We start from the raw sequence: 22050 nt of genomic DNA, 5'->3' as shown, positions 1-22050 counted from the left end.
GCAGAATATTAAATGATCAGTGTTCTGCAATTGGAAACTTTATCATATTGTTGACTAATTTAATATTTTTGTATTGCAGGAAGGTGATAGGAGGGGAAAGAGCAATCATCCGGTACAGATGATCCAGATTAAAGCTACATTGGCTTATTTAAAGGGAGACATGGAAATGTGTCTGCACTAGCAAATGGAAGTACATGCTTGCCTTGCCGGCATACTTTGCTTAGTGTAACAAGCAATGAGAGGGGCAATATAATGGCCAAGAATAAGGAGCCCCGTCCGACATTCGCTGTCAGTGTCGTTGGGCTCTCGGGCACTGAGAAAGAGAAGGGCAACTGTGGCGTAGGTAAATCCTGCCTATGCAACAGATATGTGCGCCCCAGTGCGGACTGCTACTACTCAGAGCACACTTCTGTGTTGAGCACAATTGACTTTGGAGGGCGTGTGGTGAATAACGATCACTTCTTATACTGGGGTGAAGTATTACATCGAGGGGATGATGGCCTTGAGTGTAGAATCCAGATCATCGAGCAGACTGAGTTCATCGATGACCAGACCTTCTTGCCTCATCGGAGCACAAACCTGCAGCCTTACACAAAACGGGCTGCAAATACGAAGCTTCAGTCTGCTGAGAAGCTGATGTACATTTGCACAGACCAGCTTGGGTTGGAGCAGGATTTTGATCAGAAGCAGATGCCTGATGGCAAGCTCAACATCGATGGCTTTGTATTGTGTATAGATGTAAGCAAAGGATGCAATAGAAAATTTGATGACCAGATGAAATTTGTCCACAGTCTTTATTCTCAAATTTCCAAGACAAAAAAACCCATAATCATTGCTGCAACAAAATGTGACGAATGTGTCGAGCAACACCTGAGGGAGGTTCAGATGTTTGTTACAGGTAAAAAGAATCTCATGTTGGTGGAAACATCAGCTCGAGCATCTGTGAATGTGGAACTTTGTTTCAATGCTCTGACACAGCAGATGGACAAAACCCGAGGTAAACCCAAAATCATCTCTTATTTGGAAGCATACAAATCCCAGAGACAGTTAGTAGTTTCGGTCTCAGACAAGTTTGAAAAGCTCATCGTTCAAACTGTCCGAGATTATCACACAAGCTGGAAAATTGTGAGCAATAAGTTGAAAAGCCACCCAGACTATGAAGAGTACATCAACTTAGAAGGCACCAAAAAGGCCAGAAACATCTTTTCAAAGCACATAGAACAGCTGAGACAAGAGCATATCAAGAGGCGGCGTGAGGATTATCTTACCAGTCTGCCAAAAATTCTTAATAAGTTGCTTAACAACCTGGCGGAAATTGAGACTCTGAGTTGGACTGAGGCTCAGAGCCTTATGAAGAGCAGGCCTGAGTTTAATTTTTTTTTCATTGAGTTAGAACAAACGCCATGGTATGAGACCGACCACCTCGATAAAACCGACGACAGAAGAGTGCCCTTCGATATCCTCAAAACCATGGAAGGAGAGAGGATTTATCAAAACCACGTTCAACATTTGATATCTGAGAAGAGGCGGTTGGAGATGAAGGAGAAATTCAAGAAGACGCTGGAGCGAGTGCATTTCATTAGCCCCGGCCAACCGTGGGAAGAGGTTATGTGCTTTGTCATGGAGGATGAGGCGTACAAGTACATCACTGAATCAGATCGCAGGGATGTTTACAGTCGGCATCAGCAGGAAATAGTTGAAAGGGCCAAAGAGGAGTTTCAGGAAATGCTTTTTGAGCACGCAGAGCTGTTCTATGACCTCGATTTGAATGCGACCCCGAGCTGTGACAAAATGAGTGAGATTCATGCCGTACTTAACGAGGAACCTAGATACAGAGCTCTCCAGAAACTCGCCACAGACAGGGAGTCGCTTTTACTCAAACACATCGGGTTTGTCTATCACCCTACAAAAGAAACGTGCCTCAGCGGCACGGCCTGCATCGATCTCAAAGTCGAGCAAGTCCTCGCCAACAGGCTAGTTCAGCTGGATCACGGACGCTCGAATATCTACTACAACAGTGCCAACATTGATAAGGTTAACCTGTGTCTCGTAGGCAGAGAAGGATTGGCGCAGGAGCTCGCAAATGAAATCCGAGCTCAGTCCACTGATGATGAATACACCCTTGATGGGAAAATCTATGAATTAGACCTTTTGCCTGTGGATGTCAATTCTGGCATGCTTTTGAACCATTCCTGGATATCGACTTTCAAGCCCCATGGGTTCTTTTGTGTCTTCAGCTCTATAGAGTCGCTTAATTACATTGGTGACCGCATAAGCCGGATACGAGCTGAGATTGCCCAGAGCAGAAGGGATAGGTATAGCCAGCCAGTGCCATTCATTCTCATTCTAGCAAATCAGCGCGACAGTGTTTGCAAAAACATGCCTATTTTAAGGCATCAGGGCCAACAGCTTGCAAATAAGCTACAGTGTACTTTTGTAGATATACCCTCCGGCACTTTTCCCAGGAAGTTTAATGAGTCTCAGATAAAACAGGCCCTCAGAGCGGTGTTGGATGGATTGAAGCACAATTTCGACATGATGAACCCCATGCCCTCAATTAAAGATCTGTCTGAGACAGATTTACGGATAGTCATGTGTGCCATGTGTGGAGATCCATTCAGCGTGGATCTCATTCTCTCCCCGTTCCTTGACTCACTTTCCTGCAGCGCCGGACAGCCTGGGCAGTGCAACACGTTGATCCTGGAGAAAATCATCGGCGACAGTCGCAGACGCATACAGGTCACTGTGATCTCCTACCACTCCTCCATTGGAATCAGAAAGGACGAATTGGTGCATGGGTACATTCTTGTTTACTCAGCAAAACGAAAGTCTTCCATGGCTATGCTGAGGGCGTTCCTGGCCGAAGTCCAGGATGTCATTCCAGTTCAACTGGTGGCCATTACGGACAGCCAGGCAGACTTCTTTGAGAATGAAGCGATAAAAGAGCTGATGACTGAAGGGGAGCACATTGCCACTGAAATTACTGCTAAGTTTACCGCTCTCTACTCGTTGTCCCAGTATCACAGGCAGACCGAAGTTTTCACGCCATTTTTCAATGAGGTCCTTGAGAAGAAGAGCAACATTGAAAGCTCCTTCTTGTTCGACAACAGTAGGGACGGAACAGGCACAGGTGAAGATGTCTTCCCGCAGTCACCTCATAGCCATTCGCCTGCCTACCAATACTACCCTGACTCTGAGGATGATGGGGAGGGTCCGCCACCTTACAGCCCAATAGGCGATGATGTGCAGCTGCTGCCTAATCCTAGTGAACGGAAGTACAGAATCGACCTAGAAGGAAATGAGTACCCGGTTCACAGCACACCTCTTGGTGATCACGAGCGTAACCACAAAGTGCCTCCCCCAGTAAAACCCAAGCCCAATGTGCTGCCCAAACCCAATGTTAAGAAGCTAGACCCCAACCTTCTGAGGACCATTGAGGCTGGAATGAGGACCAACAGGTGGACGCGAAGTCCAATGATGGTTCACGGCGATGACCTTGAAGCATCCGACAACTATGCAGAGCCGGCTGACACTCTTCTCAAATTTAAAGGCTTCAGTGATGACATATATGCCGTACCGGAAGACGCACACAGCAGATCTGGCAAGATCCGCAACTCGTTCGGTGGACTCGCTCTGCACGGGGATGAGGAAAACGGCTTTGACTCCATGTCTAAGTCTCAGGGTGGCAGAAGGCCTTCTAAGTATAAACATCGTTCCAAGATCCTCTTCAGCAAAACAAAAGCTTATCAAAGACGAGTGCACTCAGATGTCAGTGATGATGAGTCGGGGCCTGCAACGCAGAAGAAGAAGAAAGGAAGGGCCAATCGAGGAAGTGAAGAAGATCCACTTCTCTCACCAGTGGATCCTTGGAAAGGAGGGATAGACAATCCAGCCATCACATCAGACCCAGAGCAGGATGATAAGAAAATGAAGAAAAAGAAAGCACCAAAGATCAAGGAATCCAAAAAGGTGCGCTAGAATATATTTTTTAAACTTGTACTCAATTATTACTTAAAACTCAAAGGATTATGAATCCTATAGCATTAGATACCACATCTAGTATAGAATTTTAATATCATTATTTGCCAGAATTTTCATATCTGTGCTTAAGATGCTTATGAAGAAGTTGATTATAGAAGATAATTATAATTTCCAACATTCTCCAATTTAAACGCTAACAGCAGGCACATTGAAACGTGATTGTTGTCAGTATGCATTGTAGTGATCATAGTATGTAATGTTATCTTTTCTCAACAGACAAAGCCAATAAAGACCCCAAAGCCATTGTACCCACCAACTCGAAGAAATTGGGAGAGCAACTATTTTGGGGTGCCTCTTCAGAACTTGGTCACTCCTGATAGGCCCATACCTTTGTTTATTGAGAAGTGTGTTGAGTACATTGAGCAAACAGGTAAGTTTCCTGTTTTTCTAAAGCTGAATAATTAAATAGCATCTAAAAATGTGTAAACATTTCTTGTCAGTTCTCCGTTTTGAAGGCTGTTTGAGAATTGTATCTTTCTTGTTTGAGTTTGCAAGAAAGTGATTTATGTTAGACATTTTTGTTCTTGGCATTTTTCATTTAGTAGATTGCAGTTTTAGTAACATTTGCTAAAAATTTGTCCTTCCTGGTCCTGAGGTGGTTTACTAAAAATTGTACATTTGTGCGTTTCACATTGCATACTTTTTGAGCTTGATACAGTCTATATTTTAAAGCACAGGAAATTCTGTATGTGGTTCAAATACCATCAATGAGTAAATGAATGAAATCCATTACTCTGAGGTAATAAATTCTGACACAACAGGAAGTTAATGGGCAGGGGAGGAGGGAAGTCCGTCTGGTAAATGATTGAATGGATTTTTATGGCACGTGTTATGATGATCTAATTTTTCCCAGAGCACTTTGTTCAGTTAGATTGAGGTTTGCATTTTCATGGACTCTGCGAGTGATGTGTAAACACTGAGGCCCAGCATACATCGTAGAAATGGGGTGGGCTTAACATAATTTGTAGACGTGCTGACCATATTTGGGCTTGAACAATGTCTTCTTCATATGCTTAAAGCAGAGATAGAGGCCCTTTTACTGTGGCTGTTTGTTTGGTTACAACATGCCCTTCAGTAGCTTGTTCTGTAACTGTGTTCAATGGAAACTCTGACTAACAGGGCTGTCAATAAGCCCAGCTGACCCGTAATATAGCTTGAGGTTTCATTAGCGAGTAGGTGACACACACATACTGTCATTCAGGTTTGCTGTGGCCGTAGATCAGTGCAACTCATGCATGGATGACATACGTTGATGTGGTTTCTTAAAGGAAATTATTAAGCTGCTGTTTGTGGTTTTTATGGTGTGTACTGGAAGTGGGCAAAGTGTCTGTGGTGAGTGTAATACTAGGCCAATTTGCTGGTTGAACTGGTTTTGCTTTGTATATGTGTGGCCGTACACCCGTGAAACCTATACGTGATGATCCGAAACACTTTTTTTTTTTTTTTTTGCTGATCTCATGTTTAGATCTCACATAGTGCTGTGCACTGTTAATGTGCAGGACTATTGATTTTGTTGGTGAGTGGCTTGATTCTTTTTGTGACATGCAGGTTTGTGGACTATAGAGAAGCATTTAGCATTATCAAGTAGCTTTATAAATTGGTGTAATTTACACAATTCTACACAATTTTGTCTAAAAAAAAAAAAAAAAAAAAAAAAAAAAAAGGCTAAACTAAATTCAGCATTTTAAATGCTACAATTGAATTTAGGCATCACAACATTATAATGTACAGTATGAAAAATAAATATACATTTTGAGATTTGCTAAAAATTAAATTTAACAGTGTAACTGAACTATTAGTATTTTTTTTTTTTTTTTTTTTTTTTTAAAGATTTGCTTTAAGTGATCATTAGATGATGGCAAAGGTCATCTTAATGTAGAAAAAGGTAAATGAGTAGGGCTGGGCTGTGTAAAACATTGATTTCTCGATTTTAATCGATTCTCATTTTTATAAACTAAGATCGATCCTTAAATCCCAAGAATCTATTTCTTGGTCTGTGCTGTTTTCAGGTGATGCGTGAACAAAATGTCAATAAACATTGTCTAAACAATGTCACTTATAACGTGCCTTTTATCCAGTAAATCACATTAAGCTTTGAGTTTTGTTACTTTTGATATGAAACAGAGTCTTAGCTTTCAAATTCTGTCAATTTTATAGCAAAAGTCAAACATTAATTACTGTTTTGATGCTCTTTAATGTGGCGTGACAGATTGTTGTAGTGCCTCAGTTCAAGCAAAGCGGCAGCGCAGAGAGTGTAAACTGATCATCCGCTTTAGTACTAGTTACAGCACGAAATTAACATGAATGAACATCAGAAGGTATGTTGTTCAGTACAACTTACTGAAAAGTTTCATGTCTCATGTAATCGCTTAATCAGTGTTTCAACTGCCAAAAGGCGTCAATAAAACAGCTTGTAAACAATGACATGTAATGTTACATTTACCTCAGAAAAGCCATTCAGTGACCATAGCTAGAAAAATTAACTCTATAGAGGAGCATTTTGCTAAATATATGCACTGTTACATATTCGTTATATATTATAACCTGTTCTTTAGTATTTAATGCATTTGTATAAATCCATCATGAAAACAAGTTTTTTTTTTTAATCAAATGTTTAAAGTGTGTGACTGTGTATATATCAAAAAACGAATAGAAACATAATTACGTCATTAAAGTTATTATAACATTATTATAAAAACTGCCTTCTGTGCAATTTAAATGTTTGTATACAAATGTTTGTTAATTTGTAATAAATTAATTTACGTTTTTCCTTAAGAAAAATAGACATGTACTGTACCCAATGTATATCCAAAGGAATCAATAACATATCGAATTGAATCAAAATCAGAATTGGATCGAACCACAAGCTTGTGAATCGAATCGTGAAATTTGTGTCAATGCCCAGCCATTGAAATAAGCATGAAAAATTATGTACAATAACAACCAATATATGTCCAATATTGACCAATGCTGATTTAAAAATATTAAAATCGAGTAAATATTCAATATTAATAGTCAGTATTAATATTAAATATTATATTTGTTTTGTCCCTTTAAAATCAAGCCTTATTGACCTTGGCTGAATCTGGGCCTTTTTTTGGTTTCCACTGGAATGAGATGAGATGGCACATTGTGCCCATGGCTGCATCTGAGCATCGCGGGGCTCTTGTTTAAGAGCTTTTTGAAAGCATCTTGCTTCACAGAGCTGTGCAGATGAAAAGGTTCATCAAACACCCTGCCCCCCAAGCCAAACGCTCCCTCCCTCCCATTTATGCCCCTCTGTCTCGCTCTGTACTGCATTGTGAAACCCAGAGGAAATTATAATACTTGACTCTTTTTTTTTTTTTTTTCCTGTGGTCAAGAACAAGTAGTCCAACAATCCACTCTTCCAAAAATGGTGTATGCACACACACAGTCCTTTATTTCTTGCGGCCCATCATTTCTGAAAACCAAGAGCCTGTGGCGTTGAAAACTGTATGAAGAAAATGGACTTTATGGATGTTTCCTAATTGACTTTCATGGCTCATTTAGGCCTGGATGCTTCATTTATCCATCAGAAGAGTACCCCCATTGTCATTTCCTCCTTGCAGGGCTTCACAGTAATAACCTCTTCTGTGTGAAATGTTATGGATGTTTAGATATTTATATGAGACACTAACTATGAAATAAACCATGAACTTGACAGACACTGAAGACATATGATCAGAAAAACATTGTTGCGCTAGTTCCCAGCAAATTTTTCTAGGCCTTGAATAGGACTACATGAGTGAATAAATGAGCTGACCACAATGCACAATCTTTGGATCCCACAGTGACATGCTTCTAAACAAAAAAAGAAATTTTGTGCCAATTTAAGAAATGTTGCAACAAATAGGATGCAAATTAGGTGCATTTTAGTTGACTTGATGTGTTCCCTAGGGTGCAGCGGTGCGTTAAACAGCTCTGTGGAAAGGAGGTAATTTACAAACAGTGCTTACTTGCTTAAGTTTTCATGTTTGAATTGTTGTTGTGCAATACAGTTGGAACATTAGCTAATTTTTTATATAACTGCTTTTCCTGGAAATATTGGATATTAAAGGGTTAGTTCACCCAAAAATAAAAATTATGTCATTACTCACCCTTATGTTGTTCCACACCCGTAAGACCTTCGTTCATCTTCAGAACACAAATTAAGATATTTTTGATAAGATCCGATGGCTCACTGAGGCCTGCATCGCCAGCAATAACACTTCCTTTTTCAATGCCCAGAATGCGACTAAAAACATATTTAAAACAGTTCATGTGACTACAGTGGTTCAACTTTAATATTATAAAAATAATATTATTTTAATATTATAAATAACAAAATAGCGACTTTATTCAACAATATCTAGTGATGGGTGATTTCAGAACACTGCTTCATGAAGCTTCGGAGCTTTACTTATCATTTGTTTCGAATCAGTGGTTCAGAGCGCCAAAATCACATGATTTCAGTAAACGAGGCTTCGTTACGTCGTAAGTGTTTTGAAACTTCAATAGTTCACGTGACTTTGGCAGTTTGATTCACGCTTCGAACTGATTCGAAATAAATGATTAGTAAAGCTTCGAAGCTTCATGAAGCAGTGTTCTGAAATCACCCATCACTAGATATTGTTGAATAAAGTCGCTATTTTGTTATTTTTGGTGCACAAAAAGTGTTCTCGTGGCTTTATAATATTAAGCTTGAACCACTGTACTCACATGAACTGCCTTACTGAGCCATCTGATTTTATCAAAAATATCTTAGTTTGTGTTCCGAAGATGAACGAAGGTCTTACGGGTTTGGAATTAATGCTAATTAAATACTCCTATGAGGGTGAGTAATTGACATAATTTTCATTTTTGGGTGAACTAACCCTTTAATATAACAATTAGTGTATGTTCCAGTATTTCCAGTAAATACTTTGTCATGTAAATAATTTGGTAATATTTCAAACTCATTTAGCTGCATATTAATATTACAATTCCCATCAGTTCATATTTCAAATTTGAATATTAACTACTAATTGTTTAACGACAAAGCATTTGCTAGGAATATTTGAATATTAACTAATTGGAATTGGAATGTTATTATCCAACTAACTGGAGTTTGAATATGAACTAATTATTTAAATAACAAAGCATTTACCTCACATATTGAAATATTAACTAATTATGTATACAAAGTGTTACCTTAACTTTCTTATTTGCGACTCACAGAAGCTATTTTATGTATTCTGTGTAAAACATCACAACCTGTATTTCAAGTTCAATTGACATTGCTTTGCCAGCATCATTTGATCAGCTGTCGTTGAAATCCACAACATGGACTCAGGGCTGGTTGCAAAGCCAAACACAAAGGCTTCCCTGTGGGCGCATTTTGGTTTTAACTCAAATGGAAAAGAAAGGCCCAATAACTCGGATTGGCTGTCTATGCAGCAAAGCGGTAGCAGCTAAAGGCACCAATACCATAAAATGTCAGTGGCTCCCCAGCAGTAGACTATTACAGAGGTTTTGGTCCAAATTTGAATGCGATATGAATGGTGCGAAAGCTTGATGAGCTGTATGAATTGCCAGAAAAAACTTGAGAAATTACAGTTCCCAGCCTATATAGCCAAATGAAAGATGTCAAGGTTTAAAAACCTGACTTGGCCAATACATACGTGTGATCAAGTGCAGATGTTGCCCCATACGCAAGCTTAACAATACATTACCTCGCCAATGACTGGATGCTACCAAGTGTGAAATAAGATATGTGCCAGAGAAGCTCATAGCTGAATGATTTCAGTATGCTTTGGCAGACTGGGTATTAGATTAGCAGAAAATGTCCTGCATAAGCACGGATAGCCAGCAGTTCTTGGCCGGACATGCGGAACTGCTTCGAATGAAGAAAGAGGCGACAGTATTTGTACAACAGTTAATCAGCTGACTAATATTTCATGATTAAGACCACACTGGGCTGAAAGTGTCATAAGTGTGTTTGCAGACAATCTCTAAACCATTATTCTGCAACATTGGACTGTTTTCCAAGAAAATTTGATGAATTGTGACGGGGAAATGGACAGGATTGTTTACAGCTTGTTGATGTTTCCTCTCAAGGTCTATGTTTTAGTTTATTTACACAATATACTATAAACTACACTGTAACAAATCATCAGAAAGAAAATTTTGTGAATACTGCGGTTTGAATAGCAGCCCAAAACGCCTCTTACATGTGTATCACCTTGTTTTTCTGGAGTCAGATATGAATGTGAGATTACAGCCTGTATATGTCAATAGCTGTGTTTTAAAACTTAGTCAGCAGGATAACTAGACAGCTAACTCTTTGATTGCAATGTTTGTACATCTTACTGTTTCAGGTCACAAAAGCAAAATGCTGCGCATTTCCAAGGATGTTGTCACAATGATGCACTTTTTAAAGTGACTCTTGCGGTGAAAATGCAGGAGTCAGCCTTTTCACAAGTCTTTAGTCCTTTAGCCTTGCTTTTCAATATTGTACAGCTTCCACTCAGTCATAGGGATTACTTAACTCGGTAGGGAATAATTGTCATACCCTGTTTCTGCATTTTGAGACCTAGTGCTGCAGAATATGATGCATGATGCATTGCATTTTAAACAAGGAAATAGCGCAATCTTAATTGATTTAGCTACCATGGTAACTATATTATAGTTATTAGTTATTGTTGCAACTGAAAAAGCAATAATCTAAAACTTTTGATTAATTTATTATTATTATTATTATTATTATTATTATAAATTTCAAACTGTGAGAAATTTTTAGAAGTCTATCTGTCATTTTGGAATAGTTCCTTGTTTTGATGATAGTAGTGGCTAATTGTGGTATTATGGTGGAAACTGTGGTTACTGTATCATTTCTGTTTGGGTATTATAATCATTTGCTGATGTCATGCTTTTGTCGACTTACACCTTACACCACATAAAACCTGATATATGAAATAATAGTCAGAAAAATCTATTTTTATGATACTATAAACCACACTGTTATTACTGTACAACAATCATCAGAGAGACATTTTTGTGAACACTATGGTTTAAACAGCAGCCCAATAATACTAAGAAAAATCAGTGGAACAGTTTGAGTCTTTTAGATTAAAAAAAAAAAAAAAAAAAATATATATATATATATATATATATATATATATATATATATATATATATATATATATATATATAAAATTATAGTCCAGTAAGTGTTCTTCTTGAAATATTACTAACAATATATCAGTTAAGATAAATCAAGATCTCACACCAAAAAGACACGTGCCACAACCTGAAGGGAGAAGTTTTTAGAATATTAGAATACTAAAATTATACTATCAATCAAATGATAGAATGTAGTAGAGTGTGTACAACAGGTTTTTTTTAGCAAAGTTTTGATGATGTTGATAATTTAGAGGCCTTCAAAATGATCATTTGTGTATCAAATATGATACAGTAGGCTTTATGGGGTTAAAGGATTAGTTCACCCAAAAATGAAAATTATGTCATTAATTACTCATCCTCATATCGTTCCACACCCCAAGACCTTCGTTCATCTTCGGAAACACAAATTAAGATATTTTTTAAAAATCTGATGGCTCAGTAAGGCCATATTCCACAATATCTAGTGATGGGTGATTTCAAAACACTGCTTCATGAAGCTTCAAAGCTTTACGAATCATTTGTTTCGAATCAGTGGTTCAGAGCACTAAAATCACATGATTTCAGTAAACAAGGCTTTATTACGTCATAAGTGTTTCGAAATTTCAATGGTTCACGTGACTTTGGCAGTTTGATTCACGCTTCGAACCACTGATTCGAAACAAATGATTTGTAAAGCTTCAAAGCTTCATGAAGCAGTGTTTTGAAATCGCCCATCACTAGATATTGTTGAATAAAGTCGCTATTTTGTTATTTTTGGTGCACAAAAAATATTCTTGTGGCTTTATAATATTATGGTTGAACCACTGTAGTCACATGAACTGTTTTAAATATGTTTTTAGTTGCTTTCTAGGCATTGAAAAAGGGAGTGTTATTGCTGGCAATGCAGGCCTTACTGAGCCATCGGATTTTATCAAAAATATCTTAATTTGTGTTCCGAAGATGAACAAAGGTCTTACAGATGTGGAACGTCGTGAGGGTGAGTAATTAATGACATAATTTTCATTTTTGGGTGAACTAACCCTTTAAGTGTCATATCACTTTGGACCTGCATCCAGGCTCTTTGAACAGTTGCCATCTGTTTGGCGCTACAGAGCACTGAGCACCAGATCTATCTCATGAACTGTTAAATGCCCCCACTGGGCAATAAACATGTGCAATACACACAATACTATTTATACTCATATTTATTTAGCATACCATACCTCTTATTCACATTCCTTGCAATGTATATAACATACCTGTATATACATATATTGTCTATTTTGTATAGTGTATTTTTTAAATATTTATTTTTTTCTATTTATTTTACATTTATTATCTGTCTTGTTGCTGTTGTTCTGTCTGTGCACTGGAAGCTTTTGTTACCAAGACAAATTCCTGTGTTAGCATACTTGGCAACGAAGCTCATTCTGATTCTAAATCTAAACCGACAACATTGTTGAGTGCAGTAGCAGGAAATGTGGAATTTTCAGGTGATTTGCAGTTTGCTTTTGCCCCATTCCAGAGTATTGTAGTGTAGATTGCTTCATCTAATGCATTGTGTTTAGGACAGGGGTAGCCAACCCTGCTCCTGACTTCAGTTCCAAGTTCCAACCCTGCTCCAACACAACCCTGCTTACCTGTTTACCATGAACACCTTGATTAGCTGGTTCAGGTGTGTTTGATTAGGGTTGGAGCTAAACTCTATTACTCCACTAATATAATCCACTTGAAGGAGTGAATGAAAACTAATTCGACACTGAATGTGCCTGAAGGGCTGCCGCTTTTGCACAGTTTGTGTTTGCTGTTTAATAATTATTTGAAACCTTATCAAACTGGCAGCTCCAGTAGTAAGATGAAAAGATTTATCTTGATCTCTGTCATGGAAACTATGTATAAACCTTAATTAAACAATTTAATAATCAATTAAAAAGGAATTTATACCTGTATGATATTACGCTGTACCCACATTGGACCAGAGATTTCAAAAATGAATGGATGGACGATTCAGCTGCGGGCGCCATCTTCTGGTCAGATGTGGGAATTAATTTGGCGCGACCCTCACAGTGCATTATGGGTATTCTCTAGCCATTGAGTGTACATCAGTTGTACACTCGTTATTGTGGTGCATTGCGAGATTGAGTGCACTCGATAACGTCCACTATGGTTTCGGACACCACTACAAATGGCTGTCTTCTCAAATAGTGCCCTATTTAAGGTTATAGGGGGCGATTTCTGTCATATTACCATTGGTTTATTTGGCTGTATGTAAACATAGCTAGTTACTGAATGTGTTTTAACCTTTTACAGGCAGAGACTAGATTAGTGTAAACGGATGAGTCCTAATTTGTGTGTCTCCACTTCCCACACTTCCCTTTATATGATACAGCTGAATTAAGCATATTAAGGACACATTTAATCTGCTAGGCTGCTCTGGAAGTGGAGTTCCCCTCCTTATGACTGTTGCTTTGCCCACTGTAGACATGCACCTTGCTGGAGGGTTGCAGAAAGTTTTGATGACTCTGGCTTTTTCCTCCTTTGACACATTAAGGTCTCTGGCGAATGCTTAGCAATAAGTGTCCGACAACGCAAAGTCCTGTTATTCCCCTTGGCCTGCTACTGCTTGTCGTGCTCGAGGGGAGAGGATGTCAGAAGCACTTGGCTTTGACAGGCTGTCACCACACATCAGCCAGTGCATCTAGACTCAGGATGTGGCTTAGAAAATGTAATGAAGGGGAGGGCGATGATGCCATAAGCTCTGGGAGTTTGTGAGAAAGCAAAAATGAAGCTTATGTACTTGAAGAATTGACGAGCAGAACTTTGCTAACTTTTCAAGCTTTCAATGTGCTCATGCCCGATGATGATGATTGTTTGGGGCTGCTGTCCATGTTCACATAAGAAATGCTGCTGATTTGTAATATCTAATTGGCAACTGCCAAAAGAAGAATTATGTTCAGAATAGCATTTTTATTTTTACAGTTGATACTCTATGCACAGTTGGAAAATTTTCTGTATGTATTGAATACCCAGGTGACCTATCAAGAACTGGTCCCAGACCAATGAATCAGTCTAAAGACTTGTCAATCTGTCAGTTATGAACGAGCTCTCTCAGAAGAACTAGAAAAGTTATTAATAGAATTAAGGAACCAGAATCTTTATGTTGACTTGGAATTGGAAGCAAAATTGTTACATTTTGTATGATTCAGATTCCTGTATACTAATTTAAACAAAATGTGCAGTATACATTGAGAGCACACTGGAGAGCACTCAGTGCACTTTTCTTGACCTTTTGTTTACAGTGTGACAAATTAACTGGAAATAGACCAGTTAGCTAGACCAGGAAATAGACCAGATCAGAATTATGATAGTTACTCTGTTAGGGCTGCATGATTATGACAAAAATCATAATTGTCGATTATTCTCTTGAAATTGTAATTGCGATTAGCTATTAATTATGATTATCACAATTTACATTGAATGATGATTTAAATAGCTTTATACCATTGTTTGAAGCAACTGCATGCCATATTTTTATATAAAGATAAAAAACAAGCTGAATACACTCTTCCTGAAAATGTAATGCTTTTCTATAGCATTAAGCCTCAACTGTCAACTATACATTGATTTGGTTTCTTCCTTTTTAAAAAAAACAAAAAAAAAAACATATGCATGTAATAATAATAGGGGCTTTCGCACCGGGTTGTTCTAGAAACTTAGATATAGGAACTAGCCACCAGTGTGGTTGCCCAAGAACTAATGTTCCCCTTTAGCCATTTTCCTGGTTGCATTCGCACCGCCAATAGGAACTCTGAAGTGACGTAAACTGCGCTTGTTGTGGTGACTTTTATTTTGACGACGCTGAGAAAAGCTCAGCCGGAGCCTGAGCACACAGTGCTCACATTCTCTGTCTTCATTAGTTTACGATCTGTTTAACAGTCCTGTCTAATACGTTATTAGATAGAACTGGTAAACAGTTAAAAATAAACAGTATATGAAAAAGTATTAGCTTATGCTGTGTGGTTGATGCCCAATGTCGCTAGCTGAGCAGAAATACAAAATCATGTTTTGCTTGGTCCGCTCAAAGTCACGCTGTATTTTCTCCTTAGCGTAAGGTTAAGAGGTCCATCTATTACTGTTTTCCATGTTTGTAGAGTTAGTTTGTGGAGTTAATATGCAAGCTGTGTACACAGCTTTTTAAAAATGGTGGGTGCTGGTGTTTCGTGTGTGGTCGACCAATCAGCATACGCTTAACATCACTGGTAGTTCTTTTTGTGCTGGGTTAGACCTTTTACACTCTGAAGTAGCTGTGATTTGCCTCTCACAACATAAAATGCTCTAAACACACCTCTTAAGCGTGCAGAATAATGTAAGTGGATATTTTTTTTTGTAATCGTGCCTTTGAATGATTACAAAATCGTGGCGTCTGTAATCGTAATCGCGATTAGGAATTTGATTTGGTTTTTTTTTTTACATTTTTTTTATACAAAATTAGACCAGATATGCAAAATAACTTGATGGTACTTATTGAATTAAACATATAACATAGAGAACATGTGACTCTTATACCATACTACTGTTTGGAAGGTTTATAGTTGCATAATGTGTCCTGTTTTACATACTGGTTTTAAAAGATTGTAAGCAGTAACACAGTGTAGTAGGCTATTTTTTTGCCTGATGTTTTATTGTCAAATGTTAACTAAACAGACATGCGTAGAAAAGCATTGTTTCTGGTTAAGATTTTGCTTTGAAGTAAGAATGTAGCCGTAATGTAACCATCACTTTGGATTTCGCTAAATACACCTACTCCCAAACAGACACGGTATCTGCCGCTGATTACGCAATTGCAGTAGTTTGCGGATTAAAAAATGACTATTTTTAAGCATATCCCATCTGTTCATGATGAATTAGAGATGAGCTGGAGCGAATGATGCCGTCACTGTTTGCTGAAGGGCAGATGTCCTGGGTCAGTCCATGGTCAAGCTGACCACATCTCATCCGCCGACACATTACACATGCATTACTGCTTTAAATACAGACTCACTGCAGTGGCCTCACAATGAGCCCTTGATGATAATTCATACTGAATAATTGAACATGTGCTTTTTGTTGTTTGCTTTTTTGATGGTTTTGTTTTTAGTTCTGTTTTGGTGGCTTCTTGCATTTGTTCCACAAACAGCTTACTTATTTTCTTCATATCAGAATTTATGTCAATCAGCCCGCTGCGCACCTGTGCCGCTTGCCTGTTCACTGCGAGCAGATATTCTACGTTAAATCAATGCCACATAGTTCTTAGGACTGTGCGAGGGGATGCCGTTTAGCTGCAGGCAGTAGATAAGGCCGCTCGGCTCTGCTAAATCCTCTCGACTGCCACGAATTTCTCATGGGGCTAAACACACGCAAACCCACCCCTCTTTGATAACAGCCAACTTGCTGCGCTCACAACTTGGATTGGACTCGTTTTTATTTTAAAAGCACTTACACCACTCATGCAGCTGTCAACTCAGCATGACTAAATATGTTAGGGCTTAATTTTTAACCACTTTCAGACAGTTGTTTGACTCCGGAATCTAGACATCTAAGCGTTTATGTAAAAAGCATAGGCTTAGGACCTTACATGCCACTGCTTGACCTAAAAGTAGCTGAGCTTATAGGGATTTCTTTTGACATCTTTTCCCGTTGCCGTTTTGCATTTTCTGCCGATTGTGTCTGTAGTTACTTGACAGAGAGAGTTCACCCAAAAATGAAAAATTCTGTCATCATTTACTCACCCTCATGTCATTCCAAACTTGCTTCACATTATAACTATGACTTTCTTTCTTCGGTGTAACACAGAATTCGAAATTTTGAAGAATGTGCTGATCTTTATTTTTTGACGATGAAGACTGGTGCCTTAAAGCTTCAAAATTGGCACAAAGCAGAATAATTTAATGAAAAATCGGAATCAAATAAGTCTTCTAAAGTTATACATAAGCTTTGTGTGATAAACAGATGAATTGGACATCAATATTTCTCTAATGAACTCAGGAGAGCTGGGGTGAATTTCAACACTTTCACAGAGTAGCGACTAACTTTGGTCTGATCGCACAAAACTATACCATGTGGCTTTCATAAGAGATATATATGTATATAGTACATAGGATATGGACTACTTACATTTTTATGGTGCTTTTGTGTCCTTTTTGAAGCATTCTTTACAGTTGAAAGGAAAATAGCAGCCAGCTTGTTCTTCAAAACTTGTGTTCAATGGGATGCATAAAGTCATAAAGGTTTGGAACAACATTAGGGTGAGATTCATATGTGAATATTCATTGCCAGAATATTCACTTTTGGGTGAACTCTCCATTTAATAAAGAGGCATTGTCAACACGTTTTTTCTTGTATAGATTTGGAAATCAATAAAAGGAGAGCTGATATGCTTTGATATTTTCCTTCATCTGCCGCTTTGATTTATAAGCGCCAAGAGCTGCAGAGAAGGGCAATTATTATCACAGTAGTGTGAAAATTGATGACTCGACTCAGATTCTGCCCCCCTCTACATTCTGCAAGGTTCGATTTCCAAAGCGGCTTTTGTTTGCGGAGTGACTAAGTGACACTAATGTTGGCATTTGAGGCTTCACGTCTCACATTGCAGGATCAACCCTGACCTGAGCTTATTTCCTAAACCTCGTTAAGTATATTGAAACCCTGTGAGGAATAAGGTTAATAAGGGTTGGTATATTTTTAAACCGATTTCCTGTGGAATGAGCATGTGAGTCGACACTTCCCCTCTGCTGATTTATTATCGTGTGTTAGTGGAATGCTGAGGCAATAGCTTTGAAACTCACGTTTGCCCCCCGCTAACACAATCATACTGTATCTCATGGAGCATTTCTTCACCAGGCGGCTGCACTGACGGATGGAGGTTGGTTTAGAAAAGCGCTTTCCCTCCATGTCTATTTGTGGACCCTGATATTTGGTCTTAAACTCCACCATAGGGGTGGGCGTTATGGCAGAATAATTAAGCAGATGGTGTCAAGCGATGGTGTATAATGGTTTAGCATCAGCACCAGCTGCACAAGATCTTCCATGTAATCATTTCCCTTCATTTGAATGGTTTTGGGTACTTGCTCGTACTGGAAAGATGCATTAGAAATCGCTCTCATTTCCTGCCAACACACTAGCTCTGTTCCAAAATGTAGTGAGCCACCTTGCTCCCTACTGCCTACTTAGGCTACTAAGTTAGCGTCCTAATTTGCATGGAACCTATATTTAATAAATGTATTTATTCTATTAATATTTATTTTATTGACACTTCGTGATATTGAATTGAATATATTTATAATCAACATTTCTCTTGTCCTCTATGGTGATATTTTTATTTATTTATTTTTATTCATTATTCTTTTCTACTGATCTTCTTGTCACAGTGCATTCTGGGTTAGGAATCCAAGAAGGATAAGTGCAGTGCTGCCTCAAATTTTAGCCAGGAGAATGTATCTCAAAAGGAATAATCATGCAGCCAACATTTTAAACAGATTTTGCAACAGAGGTAATGCTTCAACACAGATTTAAAATGCTGTATTTATGTAAAATAATTTTTCACACAAGCTGTGCTAGTCTAGGTGCTGCAGAACAGGTGCAATCTGGGTACCTGGAAGTAAGACACATCAAAGATTTGATTTTACAGCAGATTCCTTTTAAGCTTCTCAAACATTTCAGAATAAGATAAGATACATAAGATAAAATTCCCATGAGAAGGTGTAGCATATAAAATGGATCAAAGCAGCATACCGGGAATACTCTTTGTTGGGTTTACACAGGCCTCTGTGGAGGAATGAATCTTTTGATAGCGGCCCATCCCTGGTGTGTTCCTGTACAGGCACGCCCTTTTCAGAAAGGATTTGATGACAACATTATAGTGAAAAGGTTGCAGTCCCGGTGTGATGTTTGTCCCAGCTCTGAAGCAAGAACATTGATTTTACACAGACATGCGCTGTAGCATTTACAGAAGCTGTAACCCTGAGCTTTGCCCTTTCATTTTGTACAACCCCTTCAAGACATTGTGGTAACATGGGAATACGATGCATGACATTTGCCATTATGCTCTAGAGTCCAGCCTAAAGCATTCATGTTGACAGTGATTTTTATCACTGGAGGTCGCCAGGTCACTCCACTGTTGCTCGCTGTAATCACAAAATAAGATGTATTACCAGTAAAAATAATATCATTGTATTTTAACAAGAAATCTGTTTTCTTGCTTCTGAAAATTATTCACTCACAGCAACATTAACTTCTTCTTTCCCACACTCATCTACAGTATCTCACAACAGATGGATGATATGGGCTCCACTGTCTTCACTTCTATAGGGCGCAACATTCGAATTCTGAAAGCAAATATCCCATTCACTTTCTCCATGGCAAAATAGATCTGTATCAATAATATAGGTGTATTTTGTGAAATAAAACATGCAGTTAAATAATAGGATATGCTTCTATAGAAACTACAGTTTTTAACTTCACTTACTACTGCATAGTATAGTATTAAAAAAACTATGCTACCCACAATCCTGACGCAGACAGCACCTCGGATCCACCAATGAGAGAAGTTGCTGTTGCCATAGAAATGAATGCTATTCTTTTGGCTTTGCCATCACAGGAATAAATAGATTTTAAAATATATTAAAATAGAAAACAGTATTTTAAATTGTAATAATATTTTGTAATATGTCTGTTTTTACTGTATTTTTGATCAATTAAATGCAGCCTTAGTGAGCTTAAGAGACTTCAAAAACTTTGGGTATTTTTTTATTTTATCTGAATCTTTTAATCTGTATTGTATACATTTCACTATTTTGCAATAAACTTAAATATACAAATATATTGTATTATTAAAATAAAATGATGACATTTATTCTAATTACATCATGTAACGTAATGTCTAAGCTGGTTGGTTTTAATTCAGGAAATTACTTCCATTTAAAAAAAAAAAAAAAAAAACCTTTCGCAACAGTCACTGTTGTGCTTTAGTGGTAGCCGTTGCATTGCAACGATGCTCATTTGCATAAATTAAAAAAGTTATCTCAACATTGTTGAGTCTCTAAACGTGCTTACATTGTCATGTCACTGGAAATCATCACCAACTCTCATTGAAAATAAATGATTTAGCTCCGCTGCTGTTAGGAGGGCTTAATGCTCATTGTTGAAAACAAATACTCATGAACGACCTGACATTTTAGTTTTCCTAAGGAAGCATCAGACATGCATCCGAGTCTGTGTGCAGTGCACTTTTTTTGTCATATTGTCTTCTTCCTGCTGTGTAAACACTTCATCAGGAGATAAAACAGCAATGCTTAAAATGGCAGGTTTCATTACCATACTGACCTTTTGTGTTTGTCGTCTCGCATCATTTCAGGCCAGATTTGAAATCACATCTATTGAAGGACAACTGCTAAAGCTAGACTGATAAACCTGTTATATTGTGATTTTCTGGGTTTTATATGAGTACCTGATTTGATTTATGGTCTGTTTTTGCATATAGGCTCTATTTTGACATTTCCTGCTGCGGTAATGCTTGTGATTTCCTGTATCACGGTGGCCTTTTGTTGCTACTGAGGTTGAGCGTGATGGTAATCTGCTGATGAGGAGGTGCAGATAAAGTCCAGTGGTGGATGGGATGGGCTTAGAGGGGACAATAGACATGCATCCAAGTTAAGATCACTTCCCTTAGTACGACTTCCTGTTACTGTTTTCACCACACTTTTGACATTGACCTTCCTTGCAGCATTTGACTAAATAAGATCATCACGTCTGAAATTACTGACACGCTACACAGGATCTGTATGCTGACTGATTTTACTTTTATGGCTAGCAGCTGTTGGTCGCTGTGATTATTGTTGCGTTCAAGTCCTCACGGGAAGCTCGTATTTAGCTCGTATTTGCTCACATTCTCTAATAATAGCTTTGTAGGACTATACTTTTTGATAATTGGTCAAAAAATAAATCTGATTCTGTTGCATAGAACTGAATAAAGAATAATATATTGATATATTAATATATTTTCTGTTCGATTTTGCTGTGTTACTTTAGATAAAAGTGTGGTTATTAGAAAAAAGTAATTTGCAGTTTAGTTTTTTGACCAAGTGCATCCAGAATTGCATCCCTAATGTTTGTACTATACATCAAGTTATTTTTAGAAACCTGAGTGGCTAAAGCTCAAAGAAGTGGAAATGTCTGTATTTACTGAATTGCACTTTATCCACTATATGAAATAGTAAGCTGACACATTCCCAAGCAGGCTGACAGTTCGGTATGTGTGAACTCCTTCAAGGCATTGACTTTGATATGGTACAGTGCGGTTAGTATCGATGTGTTCCTGCACTTGTAAGTGAGCTCACACTCCGTTCACAGTGTCAGCCTGGGCATAACACCACCAGGCCAGAGCTCACGCTCTCACATGTGACAGGCCTGACAAAAAGGGTTGGATCCAAACCCACGCCGTTGCATGGTAACCTCACCAAACCATCACTTAATCTCCATGAGTCATCAATGGCTCGCCAATGACAACACAAAACAACAAGCAACCATGGATGGGGCAAAATGGTCGATTAAGCAATAAATGAATTTGGCTAATTTATCTAGATTCCTTTTTTGTTTTTGTTTTTTAGGTTTATTCACTTGAGTGTTATTTATATCACACATTTGTGTGTGTAAAACTACATACTTTTTGCACAAGCTCTTTCGACTCAGAATATAGTCAAACCAAAAATTATTCAGACATTTTTGATAAATTTTTACTAGTGGGTGCAGGACACTATAGTTCATTTATGTAAGTGAGGATAGCAAAATAAAGTAAACTGTGACATATTATACCCAAAAATTCTTCATACAGTG

The 22050-nt window shown here is 38.1% G+C and overlaps 1 protein-coding gene across 3 annotated transcripts in view; it reads left to right on the top strand.

Annotated features, from left to right (window-relative positions):
* The window catches only part of arhgap5 (Rho GTPase activating protein 5), a 33882-nt gene that overhangs the window by 2122 nt on the left and 9710 nt on the right, over positions 1–22050 (top strand). For 2 of the 3 annotated variants that reach the window (XM_051867246.1, XM_051867247.1), the window contains exons 2-3: positions 80–3969; positions 4258–4411. In XM_051867246.1, coding sequence (XP_051723206.1) covers positions 253–3969; positions 4258–4411 — 3871 coding nt within the window. In that variant the 5' untranslated portion in view covers positions 80–252. Of the gene's footprint in view, positions 1–79; positions 3970–4257; positions 4412–19477; positions 19773–22050 lie in introns of those variants that run through there. The other variant, XM_051867248.1, reaches the window with a different exon arrangement.

This window comes from Ctenopharyngodon idella, chromosome 17 (assembly GCF_019924925.1).
Source record: "Ctenopharyngodon idella isolate HZGC_01 chromosome 17, HZGC01, whole genome shotgun sequence".
Taxonomy (NCBI): domain Eukaryota; kingdom Metazoa; phylum Chordata; class Actinopteri; order Cypriniformes; family Xenocyprididae; genus Ctenopharyngodon; species Ctenopharyngodon idella.
This window is presented reverse-complemented; position numbering and strand designations above follow the sequence as displayed.